This window comes from Ursus arctos, unplaced genomic scaffold, assembly GCF_023065955.2.
Source record: "Ursus arctos isolate Adak ecotype North America unplaced genomic scaffold, UrsArc2.0 scaffold_13, whole genome shotgun sequence".
Lineage (NCBI taxonomy): Eukaryota > Metazoa > Chordata > Mammalia > Carnivora > Ursidae > Ursus > Ursus arctos.
The window spans coordinates 7483341-7507276 of NW_026622797.1; the positions used below are offsets into that span (position 1 = coordinate 7483341).

Consider the following 23936-nt stretch of genomic DNA (forward strand, 5'->3'; position numbering starts at 1 on the left):
GACACACACACACAGGCACGTGAGCGTGAGAATCGCCCCCCCCCACCTCAGGTCTCACCACGAGCATCTTGTGCAGACACAGACATACAGGCACTCGAGCACGAGAATCACCCCCTCCCAGGTCTCACCACGAGCATCTTGTGCAGACACACACATACAGGCACTCGAGCGCGAGAATCCCCCCCTCCCAGGTCTCACCACGAGCATCTTGTGCAGACACACACATACAGGCACGTGAGCATGAGGATCCCCTCTCCCAGGTCTCACCACGAGCATCTTGTGCAGACACACACACAGGCACGTGAGCACGAGAATCCCCCCCTCCCAGGTCTCACCACGAGCATCTTGTGCAGACACATAGACACAGGCACGTGAGCGTGAGAATCCCCCCCCCCAACCTCAGGTCTCACCACGAGCATCTTGTGCAGACACACACATACAGGCACTCGAGCGCGAGAATCCCCCCCTCCCAGGTCTCACCACGAGCATCTTGTGCAGACACACACATACAGGCACGTGAGCATGAGGATTCCCCCCCGCCCCAGGTCTCACCATGAGCATCTTGTGCAGGTCCTCCTCGAAGGCGTCGATGTTGCAGTCAGTCTTGTCCAGGTGGTCCAGCACCTCGTGCAGCATGAACTGGTAGTACTGCTTCATCAGCAGGCCGCCCTTGAGCACCTCTTTACACTCCCTCACCAGCTGCGGGGACACAGGCTCTGTCACTCCACACCCCTCACCACATCCCCTCCTCAGCCTCAAAACCTCTGAAAGGCCTCAAACATTTTCTAATTCCTTATCAGTTCGTTTCTATAACTATCTTAGCAGTCTTGATGATGAACCAAGTAGTGAAAACAAAAGTAGTTAATATTATAGCATGAATACACAGAGAAAATATCATACAGGCAAACACTGATTTGTGAAACTATATTCCCCTACAAATACACCGATATAGAAAATAAACCTCACTGAAAAAGATCTATTTTTCTACTAGTTTGCATTACCTAAGACAAGGGATAGGAGAGAAAAATCTCCTAACGAAACTGATGATTTTTATCCAAAAACATAACAGAGGTTCAAATATACTTACATGCCACGGAGCATGACAATCTTTGTAATGGTTTAGCATAGCAACGACTGTGATTTGTGGCCTTTACCATCAAAAGCCTCTAATCATCACCAAAATCAAACCTAAGAGCAATCTGATGAAATGAGACGGAAGTCAAGGGAAAACAAATCTAAACAAAAAGCTAAGCGCCACTGCCTTGGGCAGGCCCAGCAGGTAATGCTGGAAAGGAGGGGGGGCTGACACTGGATGACTGCCCTTGAAGTTCTTTCGTCATCATAGTTATCCTATATTACCATGGTATTATTTAAAATGATGGGGACTAAATAAATTGTGATGTACCTATATACCAGACCACTCCCGCAGCCATTTAAAATCTTATTTTTGAAAAATAGTTAAGAGTAAAAACTCATATACGGATTTTTCTTTTACTTGTATGTATAGGAAAAACAGATGGATAAAAACATACCAAAATAGTTACAGTGGTCATCTCTGAGTGGCAGCATAATAGGATAATTGTCATTTTTGTCTGTATCATTTTCTGTGCTTTTCAAATATTCTAAAATAAATATGGATTGCTTTTATAAATATAATTTCCCCCTTTAACATGTTCTAAAAATAATTACCCACGATAAGACAGCCATGGCTAGAGTTAAATCTATTAAAAGCTGTTATGTTCAGATATAAATTTCTCTGTTAAAGATGTCACTTAGGTGCTTATAACTGAATCTTCGAATGATTTTAGCCAAAACTTGTTTTATTTTTATTCTAGTAATGCTACATTCAACTAAGTACTGTTTTTATTTTTTTTAATGTTTTAACATAAATTACTGTTTCATCTTCACAAAAGCTCCATCAGCAAAAAGTAAACTCTGCCTTGTCTTACCAGGTTATATTCCTGAAGTATTCATGTTGTGACAAAGGGAAGTCAGTATTTTACCCAAACTTCCTAAATTACCACTGCAATCAGGTGGACAAGTGAGAAGCACGGCCACAGTGGGTGACAGGCCAATAACCAGAAGCAAGGTGGGGAGCAGCAGAGCGAGTGAGGAAGTAGGGCTCTCTGATGTTGCTGGGCAGAAACTGAAGCGAGGACAATGATGTCCACGAGTCACCTACCCCCCCCCCCCCGCCCCCGCAGCTAAACCAACACATTCAAGTCCTATTCTGTCCTATTGTATGGCCTGTGCTTGCCCCAGGTGCCAATGAGCTCCTAGCTCTTTCATCCCGAGGGGACGGACATGCACAGTTGACAAAAACATACCTTTTTCTTTCTTTCTTTTTTTTTTTTTTTTCAAAATCTGACATGTTTATTTTGCATAGTAGATGTAGTAATATCATAAATATCATACGAACATTCTCCAGCATTCACTGTGCCAGATACAACGGCTTCCAGCCACTCCTGTTACCTCTGGAGTATCAAACTCCCTAGAGAATCCCATCCAAAATGAATGAAAACCAAGAAAGCAGCAGCTGTCATTAATGTTTACACCATGCAACTGTCTAAACAAGCAAAAAGTCCAAACATCTCCCCACTGCATACTCTAAAGACATTTATCTGTTTCCATGTAGCTTAAATAGAACAAAAAATAATAATAATAAATTAAAGGAACTTAAACTACTTCTAACGAGTGATTTTTAAGTTTCTAGCCTCGAAAGACTGTGTTAACAGATTATGTGTTTACATCACCAGACTTTTATATCCTTTTGGAATGAGGAAGTGATGGTAAAAAGGTTGGATCACAATCTTATCTTTCAGGACTACATGCAAAGAACATTTTAAATTACCCTAAAAAGAGCAGCTTAAAAATACTAACATACTCATTTTTCACTATTTGCAACAATTTAAAAAAAAAAAATCCTCAATCCAAAATAAAAACGACAAGTCTATAGAATAGCCCAGTAATTGCCAAATATTTTTAAACAGTCGTTGAAACAGACCTGCTTAATACTCAAGAGAGATGGTTCGCCAGCAGGTCTCTGTTCCAGTCTTAACTTGAGACACTCATGGATCACGTTCAGGAGGACACGACAGAGCACCAGGAAGGCGGGCTCGAAGGACGGTAAGTCCATGGACTGCAGCTCGTCCCACGACACAGTGCTGCACTTCTGCTCCGACGAAGGGGGAGTCCTGGATAACTGCACGTAATCGGAACCCCACATGGGGTCTGGAAATTCAGAAAACTATAACGAAAATTCAACAAAGGTTAAAAGAGCACACAAAAGAATGTCCTAAGGGTGTGGTTATCAACTATTATTCTCTATAGTTTGCTGACGATCTGCAAAATCACAATTTTACAGGTAAAACAATCTTTAGAAAAATTTAACATTTTCAACATAGACCCAAGAAGTTCTAAAAGTTATAGAAAATTATAACAAGGGCACCAAATTATAATATTTTTATCAAGAAAGCAGAGTAGAAAAAGAATCAAGTTCACCATTTGCATCAAACATTTTATCATCATACTTAAAATAATTAGAACACTTTAAGGTTATATATATTATTAGCCACAACTATCTCCAGACTGAGAAAACCAGAAATTATTGAAATTTGAGAAAAGATTACAATACCAGGGAGCCATTAATGTAAACATAAAGACCAATTCTCCTGTCCGCTGCTCTCCTGAGCTACACCAAATGATGCTGATAAAAAAACAACTCATCAAATTGATCCAGCTGGTCCCACTCAAACATGTCATTCACCGTTCCCGGGAATCTCAGTGTTGCTCACCCTTTCTTACAGTTACCCTCTTCAGATGCCTTGTGCTTTTCCCTCATACAATTGGGGATTTGGAGCTTTTCCCACTGTCCTTAGAGCCCTGGCAACATCATATCCAAAGACCTTCCCTTCTCCTTTTATTGAGAAAACAGAGGCCAACAAAATTCGAAAACCTCAACTTCTCATCGATTTATTTTAAGATTTTATTTATTCATTCCAGAGAGAGAGATTGAGACAGAGAGAGCAGGGAGAGGGCCAAGCAGACTCTGTGCAGAGAAAGGAGCCCGACACAAGGCTCGATCTCAGGACCTGACATCATGACCTGAGCCAAAACCAAGAGTCAAACACTTAACCAACTGAGATATGCAGGAGCCCTTCAACTTCTCTTCAAATTAAAACATCACCAATTATAGCTATTCCGCCTCCACGTCATTCCTACCTATGCTCCCTGTCATTTAGTGAACTCTTAACTGGTCTCTGCTCACATCTTTTTATGCTCAACACATACTTCTGCGTTTAAATTAATACATACTTTAGTTTCCCATAACAGCCAAGAATTTTTAAAATAGTATATCATTTTTAAAATGTGATCAATGTGGTTAGGGTTAAGACAAGTCTATTTAAAAGCTTTAGGCAGGAGTGCCTGGGTGGCTCAGCCGTTAAGCATCTGCCTTCAGCTCAGGTCATGATCCCAGGGTCCTGGAATCAAGCCCCGCATTGGTCTCCCTGCTCGGCAGGAAGCCTGCTTCTCCCCCTCACACTCCCCTTGGTTGTGTTCCCTCTCTCGCTGTCCCTCTCTGCCAAATAAATAAATAAGAATCTTTAAAAAAAAAAATAAAAATAAAATAAAAGCTTTAGGCAATATAGATTAAGAAGCTGTGGTCCATATATACAATGGAATATTACTCAGCCATTAAAAAGAATGATTTCGCAACATTTGCTGCAACATGGACGGCACTGGAGGAGATAATGCTAAGTGAAATAAGTCAAGCAGAGAAAGACAATTATCATATGGTTTCATTCATTTATGGAACATAAGAAGTAGGAAGATCGGTAGGAGAAGAAAGGGGGGGTAAACAGATGGGGGAATGAACCACGAGAGACAATGGACTCTGGGAAACTGAGGGCTTCCAGGGGGCTGGGGAATGGGATAGGCTGGTGATGGGTAGTAAGGAGGGCACGTATTGCATGGTGCACTGGGTGTTATACGCAAGTAATGAATCATGGAACTTTACATCAAAAACTAGGGGTGTACTGTACAGTGACTAACATAATAAAAACATTATTATTAATAAATAAATAAATAAATAAAAATACCATTTTAATTTAAAAAAAAGCTTTAGGCAATATAAATGCTTGTTTTCCTCTGGTGTAGAGACTGATCTCAGATCAAAGGTTTATTTAAAGCTCTACAAAATTCAGCAAACTTTCTCTGATAAAGAATTCTTTTTGGCATTTACTCTAGACTTCCAGCCCGCTCACCCACGCACTACAGGCTCACTGGGAAAGGGAACAATCCCTACTTGTCCACAGTGCAAGACAACACTGCCTGGGAGACCCAACAGCCAGACCTACACTGCTGCTGAGGAAACGTGTGCCCATTGCTGGTGCATGGTGGGTCAGTCCCTGTCCAATGAGGAACAGACGGTAAGAAAACTACTGAGCACTGAAGAGGAAACAGCAGCGTTAACTGCGGAAAACCAAGGTGAAGCATCAGAAGAGCTGACACTCACTAATGCAGGAAACGGGAGAACCATAAAAATCCTCTACTACACGACCACACTGAAGTCGCAACAAATTCAATAAAGGCAGTGAAAATAGAATGAATGTGGTAAAAATTAATAACTTAGACATTAACTACAGAAATTACCACTACAACAAGGAGCAAAAGAAAAAGGAATGGAAGTTTTGAGTAAAAAACAGAGACAGAGAAGTTGGACCTAAGAGCCTAACGTGAGAGTAACGGGAGTTCAGAAAGAGCAGGAGGAGATGGAGGAGAGCTTTTTGCACAGGCAAGATACCACTAATATATGAAGAAGAAAGAAGAAAGCTCTTTGGACAGGGAAGAACTCAAAGTACAATTCATTTACCTTCACTTAGAAACTCCCTGAGGAAGCACAGTAGGGTCCAGTCAATTGAAAATTAAATCAGAATCAAGATCCAAAGTTACAAAAGTACTCAAGGAAGTGAGAAGCCATGAAACCAGCAGAACTTACACAGCAGATACAACTCCATGATGATAGCTTGGTGAAAGACTATAATCGAGTTCTAGAAAGGGGTATTTGATTGTTTTTTTTTTTTAAAGCATACTATAAGAAAAAAACCTGGATCTTAAATTCCCAATTATTTCAATAAAACACAAGACGAGAGGAAGGGAGCAATACAGTGCAAGAATGGCATTATTTGCTATTATCTCATCCATTTATTATTACTTCCTGTGAGAAATACAGGATTAAATATGGTATAAAATCTGTGATCAACTCAGGAAAACTGGGCCGACTCAATAGCAGAGAGACATTGATAAAAATGCAATATATTTACAATCATAACCCTACTGGCATTTTGTGGCGGTTAATAAATTCAATCAATACAATTCATGTGGAAGAAAGTAGTGTACAAAAGTAAAAACAGCGCAGAAATTTTTTAAAAGAATAAATGGGAAGAACTGCCCTACATGATGGCAAACCTTACTAGTAAACCTACTTTATTTAAAGTAGAAAAGATCTGTAAACAGATCGGCAGAGAAACATATAGAATTATCTATAATAAACACATTAAAAAGTAGGCAGTAGTTGAAGAAGCTGGAAAATGGATAACCCAATGTTAAGGAAAATTGAAAAATAATTACATCCTTACCTCCCCCATAACTATAGTCACAATATTTTAATTATGTGGCTATTTTAGAAATTCTTGCCTGATATGAGAAACTAGAGTATGTATTAACATAAATACAAAAATGTTTTGAACATATACATATGGAAAGACTCCAAAATGTTAATAATACAGGTTTAATAACATAAACACAGAGCTATCCATTAGGTTAAGCCATATAAAATTGCCATTTTAGTCAGTCAAAGGTGACCAAATCTTGGCAATTTAGTACAGGTCAACATAACAACAGGAATTCTGGAAAGACGGTGGTGGCAGCAGGATTTCAATTTAGTTCCCCCATAAGAACAGACAAAACAAGGATGACAAAGTCAAAACTCCTTAAGGCACATGTCCAATAAAACTAGATGACAAGGTATCTCCGTGAACTCCAAAGTAGAAGAGATGGGGAGAAGTGAACCGTGCCAGATCCTGTAGTATCACCACTTGTGCAAGGGAAACACGGGGGATTAATAGGGTGTCTGATGGGCCCAAAGGGGAAAATTCCACAATCACTAATGACTATTCAATAGAAAGCTCACTGCTTCTATTTGAGGACTTGAGTGAAACAGAAAGTGATTTGGGCACAAAGTCGAGTGAGGTCAAGGGGTTGCAACAGGTCTGAAGGTGCTGAAGTGGTTTAGGCCTCCCAAACTCTTAAAACTATTAGCTAAAATCCCCTTCCAGGACAAACCTGCTAGACTAAAATCCAACTGACCAGGGAAGTAGAGTAGAGGTAAAGAACAAGAAGGTCCAGAAGTGGGAGGGGAACACAGCCAGAAGATCTCAAAAAAAGAGAACATTTTTTTTTTTTTTGGCAGATCAGAAGAAGAAGCTCAAAGCTACAAACCCTAACACGTTCTGAACTCTCTCTTTCCTTAAACTTCATAAAAATAAATATGTGTAAAAATGAGCAACAAAAGGACCGTGCTAGAATCCAATACTGGGCTACTAAGCAGAGAAATAAGGACCAGAATAACCCTAGAGACAACAAAAGCCTGCCAGAAAGAAATGCCCACTAAACAGAGAGGACTGCAGCCCAATTTTCCAAAAAAAAGGTAAAAGAAATTAAGAAAATCATAGAAAATATAAAAGAACGACATAAATTAGAACTAGAAAGACTCACAAAGTGATAGTACTCAAAAGATAATTTTTTTAATTGAAAATCATTTTAGGGGCACCTGGGTGGTTCAGTCAGTCAAGTATCTGACTCGGTTTCGGCTCAAGTCATGATCTCAGATTCGTGAGATACTGAGCGCCGCCTGGAGTTCCCCAATCAGCGGGGAGTCTGCCTCTCTCCCTCTCCCCCTGCCCCTCCCCCTGCTCCTGTTCTCTCTTTCTCTAAAACAAATAAATCAATCTTAAAAAAATCATTTTAAAAACAAAAAGCAAACTAGCAGGAACATGAGCACAAATAAAAAGAACAGATAATGGCTTCACAGAAATAGGAGGTAAAAACGAAGAAAATTTTATAAATCAAAAAGAAAGAAAGAAAGAGAAGAAGAGATTTGAAATAGTTGACAGAGAGGAAAGGCAGATCTAAAACACATACAGTAGTGGTTCCCAGAGACCCAAACTAATGAAACAGAAAACAGTTAAAACATTAAGAAATTTACTTGAAATTAAAACAAACAAACAAACATAAAAAGCAAACAAAACCTGAAATCATATACTAAAAGGCACCACGTATTCAAAAATATCAATGTGGGGGGCGCCTGGGTGGCACAGCGGTTAAGCATCTGCCTTCGGCTCAGGGCGTGATCCCGGCGTTCTGGGATCGAGCCCCACATCAGGCTCCTCCGCTATGAGCCTGCTTCTTCCTCTCCCACTCCCCCTGCTTGTGTTCCCTCTCTCGCTGGCTGTCTCTATCTCTGTCGAATAAATAAATAAAAGCTTAAAAAAAAAAAAAATCAACGTGGAAAAACCACCACCAGGTAAAGTAGTAGAGTTAAAAGAAAAAGAAAAAAAAAAAACAATCCTTTGGGCATACAAGTTATAAGTAAATAAACAGATGAACAAACAAAAGTTCTTATACATAGAAACAAAAAAATCATATGCCATGAGACTTTACAACCTCAGTGCTGCATGTCAAAAGACAATGAATAATATACATTAAACTTATTCAGGGAAAGAAAATACAAGCCAAAGATTTTGTGGCCAAATAGACTTGTAAGAGTCAATGCTGCAAACTGTTAGGAAAATCCAAGAACTCAGAAAACATTGGTCTTATGAGCCTTTACCAAGGAATCTACTACTAACAAAATGACTCAGGAGGCTGTTACAAGATCAAAACAAGAGCCTTAAAAAAAAAAAAAAGGTAAAAAACTACGCATCTAAATCTAAATCTCTTATCTATGTCTCTATGTCCATCTATGGAAACACACACACACACTCCTGACTCCTGTAGGGCTAAAAGGAGGTGAGAACTAAGGGAGAGTTTGGTCCACAATGGCCGTATTGCAGATATACAACAACTATCAAACCCCAGGAGAAACGGGAGCATGTGCAATGTTGTAGCATTTCATCGGAAGTAAAAGAAAATCACTTCAAATGAAAACCTGGGTAAAAAAAAGGATAATTCCAATATACTCAAAACCAAAAAATGTTGAGGCAGGGGAGTACAATAAGGGTATTAATATTAATATAAGTATAACCCTAAGGAGTAAAAATAAACTTGTCATATATTAAAAGTAACTAAAGAAAATTGAATACACAGCTTATATGGAAGCTTATACACAGCTTATATGGAAGCTTATACACAGCTTATATGAAAAATGGAAGAATAAAACAGTTTTTTTTTAAGCTTATCTTTATCAGGGAAACCACCTTCCCTTGAAAATATATTACTCCATAGACTTTCTCTTAAAACAAAGTATTTTATATAATTCTTCAAAAATTAAGTTTAAAAAGCAATACCTAAAAGTAAAAAATAAAAGATCTATGAATGGAGAAATAAAACATGGCCTATCCGCACAATGGAATATTACGCAGCCATAAAGAGGAATGAAGAACTCATTACAACATGGATGAGCCTGGAAGACATGATGCCAAGTGAAAGCAGCCAGTCACAACAGACCACATACATGATTCCATTTATATGACATGTCCAGAACAGGCACATATGAAGAGACAGAAAGCAGGTAAGTGGTTGCTCAAGGCTGAGGTGATGAGTGGAAGGACTGTGGAGGTGGCAGCTGAAGGGGACAGGGTTTCTTTTAGGAATGCTGAATATGTTCTAAAAGTAGACAGGGGTAGTGGTTATACAACTCTGAACATAGTAAAAACCACTGAAGTGAACACTTCAAAACGGTGAATTTCATGGTATGTGAATTCTGTCTCAATAAAGCTGTTATTTTAAATATACAACCAAAAAAAGAAAAGATTCTAATTATATGTCTAGTTAGTGGCATAATCATGTGAAGAATTATTCAAGGGTCTTGAAAACACAGTAATTTGATGGTATATCCCTAACGGACATATCCCTAAGGATGGGGGGAAAAATTTCTACCTTTTCAGTAGCATATTGCTGATGGTACTATTCTGAGATTACTGTGTATGGCTTCTGGAATATAGTCAGTATATTCTAATAATCTACTACTTTCATATTCTAAAGCCATCATTTCTGTTATCACCACAAATTGAGATTTTCAGTGTAGAAGAGAAGTCAAACGAGATTATGTAAAAAATTTAAAATCCTGATTTTGAATTGTTAGCATGAAATTGGGATGTATTTTTGTGTATTTGTGTATGTTTTGTCTACTGAAGAGAACTAAAACAATGATCGACCATTTCAGTTACAATGAGCAATGTATAGTCCCAGTATACCATTTCCCAACAAAAGGAACAAGGATTCGCTGAAGATATATCAGATTCCCAATCTTGAGCAGATGTACAATATAAGCTTAAAATAGCTTCTTATATCAGCTATCAAAGAAGTTATGAAACACTACTCACTAGGGCTGGGATAAAAGGACTTCAGCCAATTTGAGTATGCTCCCACTGTCCAAAGGGGGACAACATAAACATCAATTACTATAATTACTTCAATGAATTACAATGATTTCGATGGCTTGAAACATATCAAATAGGTTTAAATTGATGAGTTCAGAATCATATTAACAAAAAAACACTAACTGGTCACCAATAAACCAACTTGTTTTTTTGAAAAAGGGTAAATAAAAGGGAAAGACTCAAGCATATTCACCCTGCCACTTCTGTTCAACTACTCCACTGGGTGACCAAATAATGATTGAGGAAAGATTTTCTTTGTTAACAATCTACTTAACGCAGCTGATAATTAAGCTAATAAATTAAGAAGAAAAGAGAATAAGAATATCACTTTTCAATCCTTAATAAAGTAAGCGACCTCGGCAATGATATTTAACTGCTAATATCTCAAAGAGACGTCATATATTAGATGTGTCCCCATGAAGCAGTATTAACACCATCAATCAACCAATCATTCAAGAAATCCTGAATCTAATCAAGCCACTAGTTCTTACAATCAGTTTACACAGAACACAGAGAAAAAGGAAACATGTAAAACAACTGTAGATACAATCACCAAAATTCAGAATGTAGGAAAATCTCTATAGGATAAAAGGTCCAGGTTCTTCAATAAATATATGGCAAAAAAAAAAAAAAAAAAAAAGGGAGGGGGAGCTACAGATTGAAAAGGACTTAAGAAATATAATGAAGTGGGGGTGCCTGGGTGGCTCAGTTGGTTAAGCGTCCAATTCATGGTTTCGGCTCGGGTCATGATCTCAGGTTGCGGGACTGAGCCCCATATCAGGCTCCACGGTCAGCGTGGAGTCTGCTTGAGATTCCCTCTCCTCTCTCTGCCCACTGCTCATGAACAAACTCTCTCTCAACTAAACAAAATCTTTAGGGAAAAAATATAATGAACTGTTACCTTGTGTGATTATTTGAAAACTGACTTAAATTGTACAATATTTTTAAAAGAAAACCAAGATAACTATGACACAATCAAAATATGAACACTAATTTGATCTTTGATGATCAAGGGAGTTAAATGCTATGTTTTAGGTGTGATAACGGTACTGTGGTACATTTCTAGAATAAGCCCTCATCCTTCAGAGAAACATATTGAACTATTTAAGGATAAAATATGACACCTGAGGTTTTTTCAAAGTGACGGAGGAAGGTGTTGAGGGGCTATAGGTACTGCCCATGAGCTGATAACTAGTGTGCTGGGATACAGATTCAAAGGGATTCACAATATTATTCTGCCTACTTTTGCATGGTATTTTCCATAATAAAAATTTTTGAACTATGTAAAAATAGGGGAAAAAATATAGAACATTTTATAATCTCTGACTATACCAAAATAAGGTGATCAAGACTAAAATAAAAATTTTAAATTTCTATCTAGTGAAAAACATCATAAACAAGTTAAAGACAGTTGACAGCCATAATAAAAAATGAATAATATCCATAAAATAAAAGTAGCTCCAACAGGTCAAGATTATAATTAAAAAATCAATAGAAAATGAACAAAATGAATAAAAGAAAATTCAAAGAAGACCTGCATGTGGCCTATAAACTTGACAACAGGTTCAATGTCACTAAAAATGAAATTATAGTTTTTACTGATCATGGTTGCAAAATGAGGACAAATGGGATTTCTCCTACACCACTGGGTAAAGTATACACTAGTACAGCCATTGTGAAAACCAACTTTGCAATATCTATCAAAGATTTAAATATGCATACCCAATGACCCCATAATTCCATTTCAATTAATCATTCTTACAAAACAATGCAGTGAGTTCATAAAGGGGAATGTACACAATATCTGTGGCTACACCACTTATAAAGCAAAAGAATTAAGTGTCCATTAAGAGTGAAATGGTTATAATCATTAGGGAAACGCAAATCAAAACCACAATAAGAGGGGCCCGTGGGTGGCACCGTCAGTTGAGCATCCGACTCTTGGTTTCGGCTCAGATCGTGACGTCAGGGTTGTGAGATCGAGCCCCAAGCGCAGAGTCAGCTTGAGAATCTCTCTCCCTCTCCCTCTGCCCCTCCAGCTCATGCATGCATGCATTCTCTCTCAAAATAAATAAATAAATCTTAACACACACACACACACACACACACACACACGATATCACCTCACACTTACTGAAAGGCTATTATCAAAAAGATAAGAAGCAACAAGTGTTGGGGCGCCTGGGTGGCACAGCGGTTAAGCGTCTGCCTTCGGCTCAGGGCGTGATCCTGGCGTTATGGGATCGAGCCCCACATCGGGCTCCTCCGCTATGAGCATGCTTCTTCCTCTCCCACTCCCCCTGCTTGTGTTCCCTCTCTCGCTGGCTGTCTCTATCTCTGTCGAATAAATAAATAAATAAAATCTTAAAAAACAACAAAAAAAAGAAGCAACGAGTGTTGGTAAAGATGTGCACTGTTGGTGGGAATGTAAATTGATGCAGCCACTATGGAAAACAGTACAGACTTACTCAAAAATTAAAAATAGACCGACCATATGATCTGTCAATTCCACTTCTGTGTATTTACCCAAAGAAAATGAAAACACTAACACAAAAAAGAAATCTGCATCCATTGTGTTCACTGCAGCATTAGGTTTTTCCATATCTTGGCTACTATACATAAGTGTCTATCAATGGTGTGAGATTTTATATCTATCTATCTATCTATCTATCTATCTATCTAGGAATCTTATTCAGTCACCAAAAATAGAAGGAAACCCTGCCATTTGTAACAAGAACGGATCTTGAGGACATTTTGCTAAGTGAAATAAGTCAGATAGAGAAAGATAAATACCATATGATACTACTTTTAGGTGGGATCTAAAAACAAAATAAAACAAAACTGAACCCAGAGATACAGAGAACAGACTGACGGTTGCCAGAGGCCAACAGTGGGATTTAAAGAAAAGACTAACATGACTCATTCCTATGACGGCATACCATGTGGTATTTAACTGGAACTGAAGTAGAGCTACATATACCAATACGGACAAATCCAAAGAAAAGAATGGGAGGAGGGGACACTTCCCCAACCCTATCAGTCATAGAATAAATACAGCATTATCACTTTTCAAAAAGAGAGCACTTGTCCTGAGGACCACCGGGTGTTGTATGGAAGGGCTGAATCACTACATTGTACACCTGACACTAACATTACACTGTATGTGAACTAACTGGAATTTAAATAAAAACTTTTTAAAAATTACCTGCAAAGATAATAACAAAGATATAAACTTACATAAGCACAAAAAAGTCTAAAAGATGCAAACCAAAGGATTACTACTCTGAGCCAGAGTACAAGATAAGCAGCAACTTTGTTTCTTTATACACACATTCAATAAATAAGTAAAACAAAAGAAAGCGCATTGTTTTATAAAATAAAGGAACAGATCAAAATACAGTTGACCCTTGAACAGCGCGAGTTTGAACTGTGTGGGTCCACTTACACTGTGGATTTTTTACAGTACAGTACTGTAAATGTATCTTCTCTTCTGATTTTCTTAATAACATTTTTTCTCTAGCTTACTTTATTGTAAGAATACAATACATAGTACACGTAACATACAAAAATATATGCTAATTGACTGTTAAGGTTATCAACAACGTTTCTGGTCAACAGAAGGCTATTAGTAGTTAAGTTTTGGGGAAGTCAAAAGTCATACACTTATTTTCAACTATGCAAGGGATCAGCACACCTAACCCCCGTGTTGTTCAAGGATCAACTTTTTGTTACCCTTCGTAAGTTTCTATGATTCTACACCAGGGGTCATATCACAAACTGAAAAGCCCACAGGGCCAGGTGGGTGATGTCAATGGGTGGGCTGCGGAAGGGTTGACAGTAAGAGAATAAGAAACAATGGGTACTGTGGTCAACTGGAGCCTGCCAGATGCTACCATGTGTGAATGTGAGCCCAGGGTTGATAGACCTCCTCCTAGTACTTTAAGGAAAAAAAAGAAAAAAAATCCAGATTCTCATGTGAAATTCAAATGCTAGCCACTAAGTCAAAAAATACTTACAGCACTAGGTAGGGCAAAATACAACTTCAAGAGGCAATATACCGTAATGGTTAAGAGCACAGCTTCACAGCCAGTTCTGGGTTCACATCCTGGCTCTATCATACGGGGATATATGACCTTAACCAAGTCACTTGACTGACCCGCCTCCATATAACAAATATTCAGTTAATGCTAGCTACTAGTCTTGTTGCTACTGGTGTGTTGTCTTCATGGGACGCAGTTCTCCGCTGCAAGCTAATGAGTTCTGTCCTCTGATCTTCTCCATCTTATATCAGGTTTGACTCCGTTGGCTCACTGCAGTCAAAAATAACATAGAACAACTTCCTATTTCCCCTCAAGTAAGTGTGCTTCTTTTAGAAAACAGAATACCTATCGGCAAATGAGCAAGTATGTGCTTATTAGCTTGCCACTTACTCAATTACAAAGTCCGTGTAACTTTACTAATGAAATCAGACAGGTGATGACTGAAGCAAATAAAACAATTAACTATAATAACTGTATTAATGAACACTGATCTGGAAGGCAGGGGTAGGTGAGTACTGTGGCCTACTTAGTGTTTCCAATGGGCTTACTCAGAATTGCACTGGTGCTGGTCCAGCTACATAGGAAGCACATTGGAGGGCCATTAAAAATGTCAGCGTTCATGTCCTACCCCAAGAGATTTTGATTTGCCCTGTATCCAAAGAGGCCACAGGTACATGAATTTTCAAAAGCTCCCTGGATAATGCCAGCGTGCAGCCACGTTTGGACACCATCAGCAGAGTTTACAGTCTGGCATCCCAGAATTCTGGATTTGAATCCCTCCAACGATCTACAGCTTCTGTGATCTGCGGCAAGTTCTCTACTCTCCTCATTTGTAAGATAGAGAATTAACACCACCCCTTCATTCGGTTGTTGTGCCTAGCACATGGAAGACTTGATAAATGGTGACTTCTTATTTTATATCATAGTTTCTACAGGCGTTGTTCACTCTGAATATAGAAGGCAACCTCTTCAGGGTTTCTTTTGCTTATAGGAAAAATTAGCATAATTATTTTGGGATCATTAAACAATTTTTAATTGGCCATTAAACTTATAATAACCACATCATTATTTCTAATTCAAAGGAAAGTAATATACAAAATAACCAAAACTCTTCCTTAGGATTTGAGGTAATGTGCACGGTAACATGCAGTCAGGCAACTAAATTTTTTTATACACTACATTAAGTAAAAATTTTATCTGTCTCTTCTTCTGAAAATGTATAAATAAGGTAAAGCAAAAAGGGAGGGACATAAAATAATCATTTCATAACCTATGGCTCAAATATTTTATGGGTATTTAACATTTTAAATGCACAAAACCCAAAGGATGAAAGTAAACTTTATGGCAAACTTGAAAAAAAAACAAATAGAACACTTGGGGAATCCCAGGACGGAATGCAGACTGAGATTAAGTGAACCTAACTATATTACATATGTATGATATGATCTCACTGAAGAGGGTGAAGGAAAAAGGTGCTGACCTAGCTAACTCTGGAAAATTCTGTGGTGACTCTCTTTTAAGACTAAAGACAAAAAGAACTGTACTGAAATGCTGTACTCTAGCTGGCAAATTTATTCCTCACAGGGGTCCCGGTTAGCAATTCTGAAATTACTTTCCCTGTATACTCTGGCTGCACAAATACGTAAATAACTGTAGTAACGGGAGCCAGGTTTCTCACTGCAAGAGGAGAAATTACAAATAAGCAGGAGAAGAAGGCCAGGATGAAACTGGTGATGCTGGATTAAGCCTGAGACATCAGTGTGAACTCATGTTATTTTTCACAGATAGACAGACAGACGGGTAAGCAAGGAGACAGACTGATCCATCAGTCAGTCGGTCAATCGACAGAGAAGTACCTATCAAGCTGTGCATACACAAGGGGTTGAAAGACACACCTATATTTTCTAACTCTACCACTGAGTGGGCCTGGAAGCAATGACACCCCAACAGTAACATCCAGCACCCAGATCTTCATTTCTAAATACCATCCTCCAATAAAAGGAACCAGAGCTCCTCAGGGAAATGGGTGATTTCAGGACTGCCAACAGGAAAAATAAAGGATGGTGCCATAGAGTAAGAAACTGCTCAAAAAGAAAACTGTACAAAAAAAGATGCAGGCATGTCGAAAGACACAGAAGCCAAATGAAAGAGTTCCAGTGGCTAAAGAACAAACACTGAGCAACAAAATAAAGAATAATACTACTGGACTAAAACCCAAAGAAAAAATATTTATGACTTCCCACTGAGATAAATAAATGGGAGGGAAGAGGTAAATCTTTCATACAGAAGAATTCCAAATAATATGTGTAGATATTCCCGACTCCTGGAGGCGGAGAGTCATTGCCCTCCCCTTGAACATGGGCTGCATTTAGTGACTCACATCAAAGAGTACAGCAGGGAAAGGGAAAACTGCTAACCTGTGGAGGAACCGGCAGACACCACCTTCACCAAGGGATCCAAGTTAACATCATCAGGGACAATACAGTGCCATGGGGGCGCTTCAACTCTGTGGCATTCCTGCCCAAGCCCAAGCCGCCAGTCTCATTTTGAGAAAACACCAGACAAACCCAAATTCAGGGACGGTTCTACAAGCCGTCCAGATCGTGAAAACCACGGGAAGACTGAGCAACTACCACAGATCAGAGAAGACTGAGGGGACATGACTAAGTGCAAGGTGGTGTCCTTGACTGGGTCCTGGAACAGAAAGGGGACATTAGCACAAAAACAGAAACCCAAACAATGGCCGCAGTTTAGTTAACAGTATTTTATACCATTGTTAATGTACTAATTTTGACAAATCTAGCAATGTTAAGTAAGATGTCAATATTAGGGGAATCTGGATAAAGAATATATGAAAACTCTGTACTATCTTTGCAAGTTTTCCATAAACCTAGAACTATCCCAAGATTACAAGTTTTTAAATTTAAAGATCTTTGAAATATAATAAAATTTTAGAGAAAAATTGCTTTATAAAGCATGTTTATAAGCCAAGGGGAATTAAATATAAGATCACATGTTATTTATAAACACTGATCACAAGTAATGTAATCATAAAGAATTAAAAATATAAAGACATAGACAAGAAATCCTTCAACTATATTCATTACTATTATCACATAAGCCAAAAAAACAGTGCAAAATAGAAGGTATGTATTGGGTATAATCTGTGGTGCCAGTTGGTCAAGATGCTTCTACTAAGAATGAAAATAAAATTGTCCTTAAATCTAAAGTCTATTCACTACTTAAAACGTATGCCCTTCAAATGTAGGAGTATTTCGCAGAGATTAAAGGTTAAACACATTTTAAAAATAAAAATATAGAACAGTCTGGCCCATACTGACTTACACTCAGCTTCAAAAGAAAAAAAATTAACAAAGCTTCTAAAAATTAATAGTTTACATTTGGCTTCTATAGCATTTTACCATTTACACAAATACCTTTTTAAAGCCTCACAACAACCCTGTGAGGTAGGTAGGAGAGTATTATAGCCATTTTACAGATGCAATGACTTAGGGTCAGAAAGATTAAGTCATTTACAAAGTCATGTGGTGAGAAAGACCCACACCAAGGAATGGAATCCAGTTACTTGATTTCAAAAACTGGCTGTTTCTCCAACATATTTAGTCAAAGACTAAAACAAACCCAGAAGGAAAGTCTACATATATTCATACACATACATATACATACACCTCCCCTTCCAGAAATTATGTTCCTGAAATGGAAATAAAATTGTAAGTCTTACTTTCCCACCGAGTTCATTGTAAGGTGAAGCCTCATCTTTTATTAGTTTGGATTGAATTTCTATTTCAGCTCTTGGTTACTCGTTTGTTATCTGACAAACACAACATTTTATAAAACAAAACTTAAAACAGGGGCTTCCGTACTTCATATTTGTTTTGAAAAGCAAACAATCTACAAATAATTCCAATAGTCTTTAATTCACACACTTCATAAGCTTTGAATTTGTATGTCTCTTCTTTTCTATAAGGATAACCTTTTCAGTTAAATCTCAACTGGTCAAACTGAAGGAATATGACGTGGACACGAATTCAAAACTATGGGCTACCTAATATCAGCAGTTTTAAGAAGCCCCCACAGACCTCCCAGGACCCTTACCATGAGCCCCTCTTTCTCATGAGATCCACTGAATCAGAGATGAGGTTATACCGCCAGAGCTGTTTTGTTCATATTACTTCAAAAATAGTGCTTCACAATAAAAATCAATCATCGACCCCGTCTTGCCCACATGTGTCCTCATTGGAACTGAACCACTCCAGCCAAAAACCGAGACCAAAGCAAGTTATTCACCATCTGAAGTCTATGGCAAATCCTTATTCCTTATCTAGTTTTGTTCTACTGATTTTGAAAATTGCACTATAACAAAATCGTATAAAATAGTTATTTCGGACTAAAAGGGGGAAAACAGTCATTTGCTCTAATAAGAAGATGTACATAAAAAATCGTTCAGTTAAAATACTGTTCAAAGAAGATCATATTGATCCCAGGGTCCTGGGATTGAGTCCTACATCGGGCTCCTTGCTCAGCAGGGAGTCTGCTTCTCTCTCCCCCTCTGCCCCTCCCCTGGCTGATGGGTTCTCGCATGCTCTCTCTCTCGTAAATAAATAAAATCTTTAAAAAAAAAAAAAAGATCTCATATATAAATTCACTTTTAAGACTTGTAATTAAAATACTCAAACTAACTTCTTATAGCTACAAAGTACAGATTCCTTTTGCAAACATCTTACTATACTATGTGAATGTCTGACCCCTTCTCCTAGGAGTTCACGGTCTAGTTCATGAAAAATAAAAATCTTATAAACAGAGGTTCTCTTCCAGTGTTTCCCATTACAAAAAAAATGCCCTCTGTTGTATCACCTCTCACTCCAAAGCAAGCCAGATTGTATAGTAAACGGGAAGTTTAAAAAATAAAAATAAAAGGTGCATACATACATATGTAAATAGCTATTAAAATTGAGAATGGCAACCAGACACAGGTATAAAGGATCTCAAAGATCTGGGTGCTTTTGCTTTTAGCCAGACGAACGTGCAAACTCACCACAAGAGAAAAACTGTTCTTCTTCCCCTCAAGAACGGTATCCAAGAGTGTGCCCCTTTCTAGTTTGACCACACTTAACAGTAAAGAATTTCTGAGACATCAAGCTATCAAAACAAAATTTGCACTGTTTTCAAACTGCTTTTCCTAGGAGGTATACTCCTCTCACAAAAATCTTCACATATCAAATTGTGGATCTGATAGTTAAGGCTTCCCTTAAACTTCTACCATCTATGCTAATCGTTAACTTTGCCAAAAACGTAAACTCTTTCTTCCTTTGACCATTCTTACATTTCTTTAAATACAGAGTCCAAATTGCTTCTTAGCCTTTTGGCTAAAATCATGTGTAGTATCTAGTATCTGTTCCTATCGGTTTAAAATACACGGGCCAAAAACTGGAATAAGCTATTGCAAAGAATAGAGAAAGAACTATATCTATGACCTCGGATGCCATATTCATTTAAAAATATTTTAGCATCATGTTGACTTTTTTACTGACTCATATTCAGCCTGTGGTCACCCATGATTGTGGCTTTCTTCCCTCTTTATTTATACCTAGCCTGTCCTTCTCCATCCTATATTTATATGGCTGGATTTTTTTCCTCCACACACCACCTTACACTTAATTCACTAAATTTCATACAGTTTTCATAAATCCATTTCCACATTTATCACAGTGCTTTATAGAAATGTTTAAATCTGCAAGTTACAGGAACCACCACTTACACCTTAAAAATATCAAGACTATGAAAGTACATAATAATCAACACGACACTGTAAGAATGGAACTAATGACAAGGCCATACTAATGCCTACCAGAAACCTACCTCCACTGGACGGTCACTCTTTACCAGTGCTATACGTGCCCTTTGCAAGGAACCGTCCATCAGCTTGTGAAGTCTTAAAATTAACTTTCTTAACCCCATTTGCTTCAGTGCTTTGTCTACAAATGGTCTATAAATAGAAGTCAGACAATGTCTACTAAAGCCTGCTTCTGTGCTGCAGTCTGGTGTGCCCCAGCCAACAGAATCGTCCTCAGATTCAAGCCTCTCAAGCTTCTTAGGTACGCAATCCTGCGAATGGATGTTGAAACTGTTGTCAGTGGGCTGTGTGGGTTCCGGTGCCCTTGGACCTGAGAGCTGTTCTTCTTCACTCTCATCTGCACTACTTTCCAGCTCTTTCAAGTCCCCTTCTGTGTCATCACCCTCATCTTCTGGCTCATTGCCTTTGGATGATCGAGGAGAAGGGATTTCAAACACTGGCCAGCCAATGTCTGATAAATTCTTGATGCCCAAAACAGTGCCCATAATCCTCAACTTCTGGTTTAAGTCTTTTGTGATGTTTAACCACAAACAGAGTGCCTGCACCCTGTCCTGGAAGTCTTTTGCAGCATATTTTTCATAGTCCTTTTGAAGAGCCTGCAACGATGGATAAAGTGCTTCTATGTACTCCAGCAGCTCCATTATCCGCTTTACCTGCTCAAATGACACCCTCTGGCGTTGGAGATGCTCATGATATGTTGAGTAACCCCCCATCTTTGTTCCATGAGGGGCTCTGCACTGCCCTTCTACTGAAGTACCATTAAAACTAGCTCCATTTCTAACAAAGGCAAAGCTCCCATAATTAACTTTGAAAGTAAGGATTTCATTGATAATCTCTGGGATGGCTTGACGGGCTGTATATAAAAAGAGGTCCTGGTCGTTAATGGTCCGTCCCGCATGCCAGGCTTGTAGCTCTAACCAGATCAGTTCATTAGATCGGTTAAACCAGAAAGCAGACGTATTTTCCTGTCCTCTTTGCTCCCTGTCCTTCTTCTTTGAGACTGAGGTAAGCTTTAGCAGAAGTCTTAAAGTCTCAAAAAACTTTAAGCGATCTGCTGGACAGTCAGTCCTAGAAGTCTGGCGTGCAGTTCTGGCTATAGGCATGGGCACGGATACCGGAAGCTTAGCGTTGCTGCAGCCAAGACTGAGGTAAGGCTTATTAAGATCCACATCTGGAATTGATTTTTTGGGCAAAGACCCACCCACTGAGTCCAACATGAACGAGCACTGCACATTTTTCTTATGATCGCGCTCTGTTGTCCTAAGAGTCGCTCGGATCTTTTTCTCCTGCTTATAGCTGTATTCTTCCACATTCTCCACAGTTTTTCCAGTGTCTTTGTGTGGAGGCTGGTTTGGTGCATTCATTTTTTCTATTAAAAAGAAATAAACAGATCATTGTGTTAACTCTCAAACATGAAGCTACTCTCAATATATTCAATAAAACTGATATTCCCATGTATTTATTTTTCAGGCTGTTACTGGAGAAAAAAGCGTTAACCATATGCTGAAAATGAAAAGACTCAAAATATACACATTTCTCTCTAAATTTCTAAGAAGATTTTATCCGTTTTCCCTGCTTTATTATACTTGCTATGCTTTTTAATACTCTCCACTACAAATCTAAAACAAGCGGTTTCTCCACACTAAAAGTGCAGTTACCCAAGTGAGTGAAATCGCCACAAGTTAACCACCTTCAACTTAAGAGGGGAGAAACAGCACAGCGGATCTGACAGAAACATGGTTTAGAAAACACACCCCATCCCTGCCTCTGCCGTGACCTGAATGTATTAACTCGGGAGCAGACCACGTAAGTTTCCTGGGTCGCTTCTCTCATTTGCAAAATGAAGTAGACTGAGCAAAGAATCTTTAAGACACTTTCAGATGATTCTCATAAAAAAATGAAAGAGAGATAATAGATAAAAATGTTAATTTATTCTACTCCTTGGTTTCTTCTTTCCCACAAATGAACAATAACATTTTAAATTTAAGATTAACAAAATTAAAGATATATGGACTAATTCAGTATCATTTGCCTCAAATAGTATATAAAATCATCCAAAATCAATGCAAAGAAAGTAAACATCACACTTTCTCATCAAACAATTGTAGAAAGTGCTAGTAATTTAATTCCCGAGCTTTGAAATGAACACACACTCCTTCCTTCCTGTTTGACATTTCTGTCACTATTAACCACCTCCGCCTTACTGAAATCCCTTCATGCTGTTGCCTTCCAGATACAACAGTCTCTGGGTTCTTTTCTACTTCCCAAGTCACTCCTTTTCAAATTCCGTCCTTGGAACCTGGCTCACTCCAGAAAACGCTGTTTCTCGGAGTTCCACTCTTCAATCTCTTCTGCCTTACTCTCCCCTCTCCCCAGGTAATCTTCGCTTCCACTTCATACACTGATAATGCCAAACCTAAAACCCCATTCCAGTCTCCCCTCCACACCCAAGATATACTTCGTGTCACTGAACCTAGGACACACATTCTATATCTTAACATCTCTGAAATTAAAATATGTTTTATAATTGATGATATGAATAAGTTTTAGAAACATATTCACTAAAAGGTTTCCTTTACATTTTCTTTTATATATATATATAATATATATAATATATATAATAAAAATATATGTAATATATATAATATATAGTATATATATAATATATAGTATATATATATAATATATATATTTTTTTAACACACACACACAGACACAACATAAGTAACAAAATAGTTTTTTCAAACCTGTATCTAAATATCAAGAAGTATAAAAAGGGTTCTTTCAGTAAATAAGTAATAAAAATTCTAAGTATAAAAACACACTATGTCATCAATTGTAAGCATCTTTCTTCTTAAAACATAGTATGTCTTAGATTTAGTGAAATAACATATATTCATATGGGTTACAAACTAATATACTCAAAATCAATTCACTAAAGAAATCCCATTTAAAACCAATTTATCTTCTAATCAATTTAAATTAAAATAGTTTTAAAAGAAGAATTTCAGGGGCGCCTGGGTGGCTCAGTCGTTAAGCGTCGGCCTTCGGCTCAGGGCTCAGGGTGTGATCCCAGGATCCTGGGATCCAGCCCCACACTGGGCTCCCTGCTCTGCTGGGAACCTGCTTCTTCCTTTCTCACTCCCCCTGCTTGTGTTCCCTCTCTCGCTGGCTGTCTCTCTGTCAAATAAATAAATAAAATCTTTAAAAAAAATAAATAAAATAAATAAATAAATAAAAGAAGAATTTTAGGGGCATGTGGGTAGCTCAGTTAGTTCAGCATCTGACTCTTGATTTCTGCTCAGGTCATGATCTTAGAGTCATGAGATTGACCCCATATTGGGATCCCCCCCACTCTGG

At 38.2% G+C, this 23936-nt stretch overlaps 1 protein-coding gene across 7 annotated transcripts in view; it reads right to left on the reverse strand.

Annotated features, from left to right (window-relative positions):
• The window catches only part of MAP3K4 (mitogen-activated protein kinase kinase kinase 4), a 110180-nt gene that overhangs the window by 39879 nt on the left and 46365 nt on the right, over positions 1-23936 (reverse strand). For all 7 annotated transcript variants that reach the window (XM_048225887.2, XM_026505172.4, XM_048225886.2 and 4 more), the window contains exons 3-5: positions 20582-21945; positions 3005-3247; positions 553-699 (exon numbers count right to left, since the gene is read on the reverse strand). In XM_048225887.2, the coding sequence (XP_048081844.1) occupies positions 553-699; positions 3005-3247; positions 20582-21945 (1754 nt within the window). The remainder of the gene's footprint in view (positions 1-552; positions 700-3004; positions 3248-20581; positions 21946-23936) is intronic.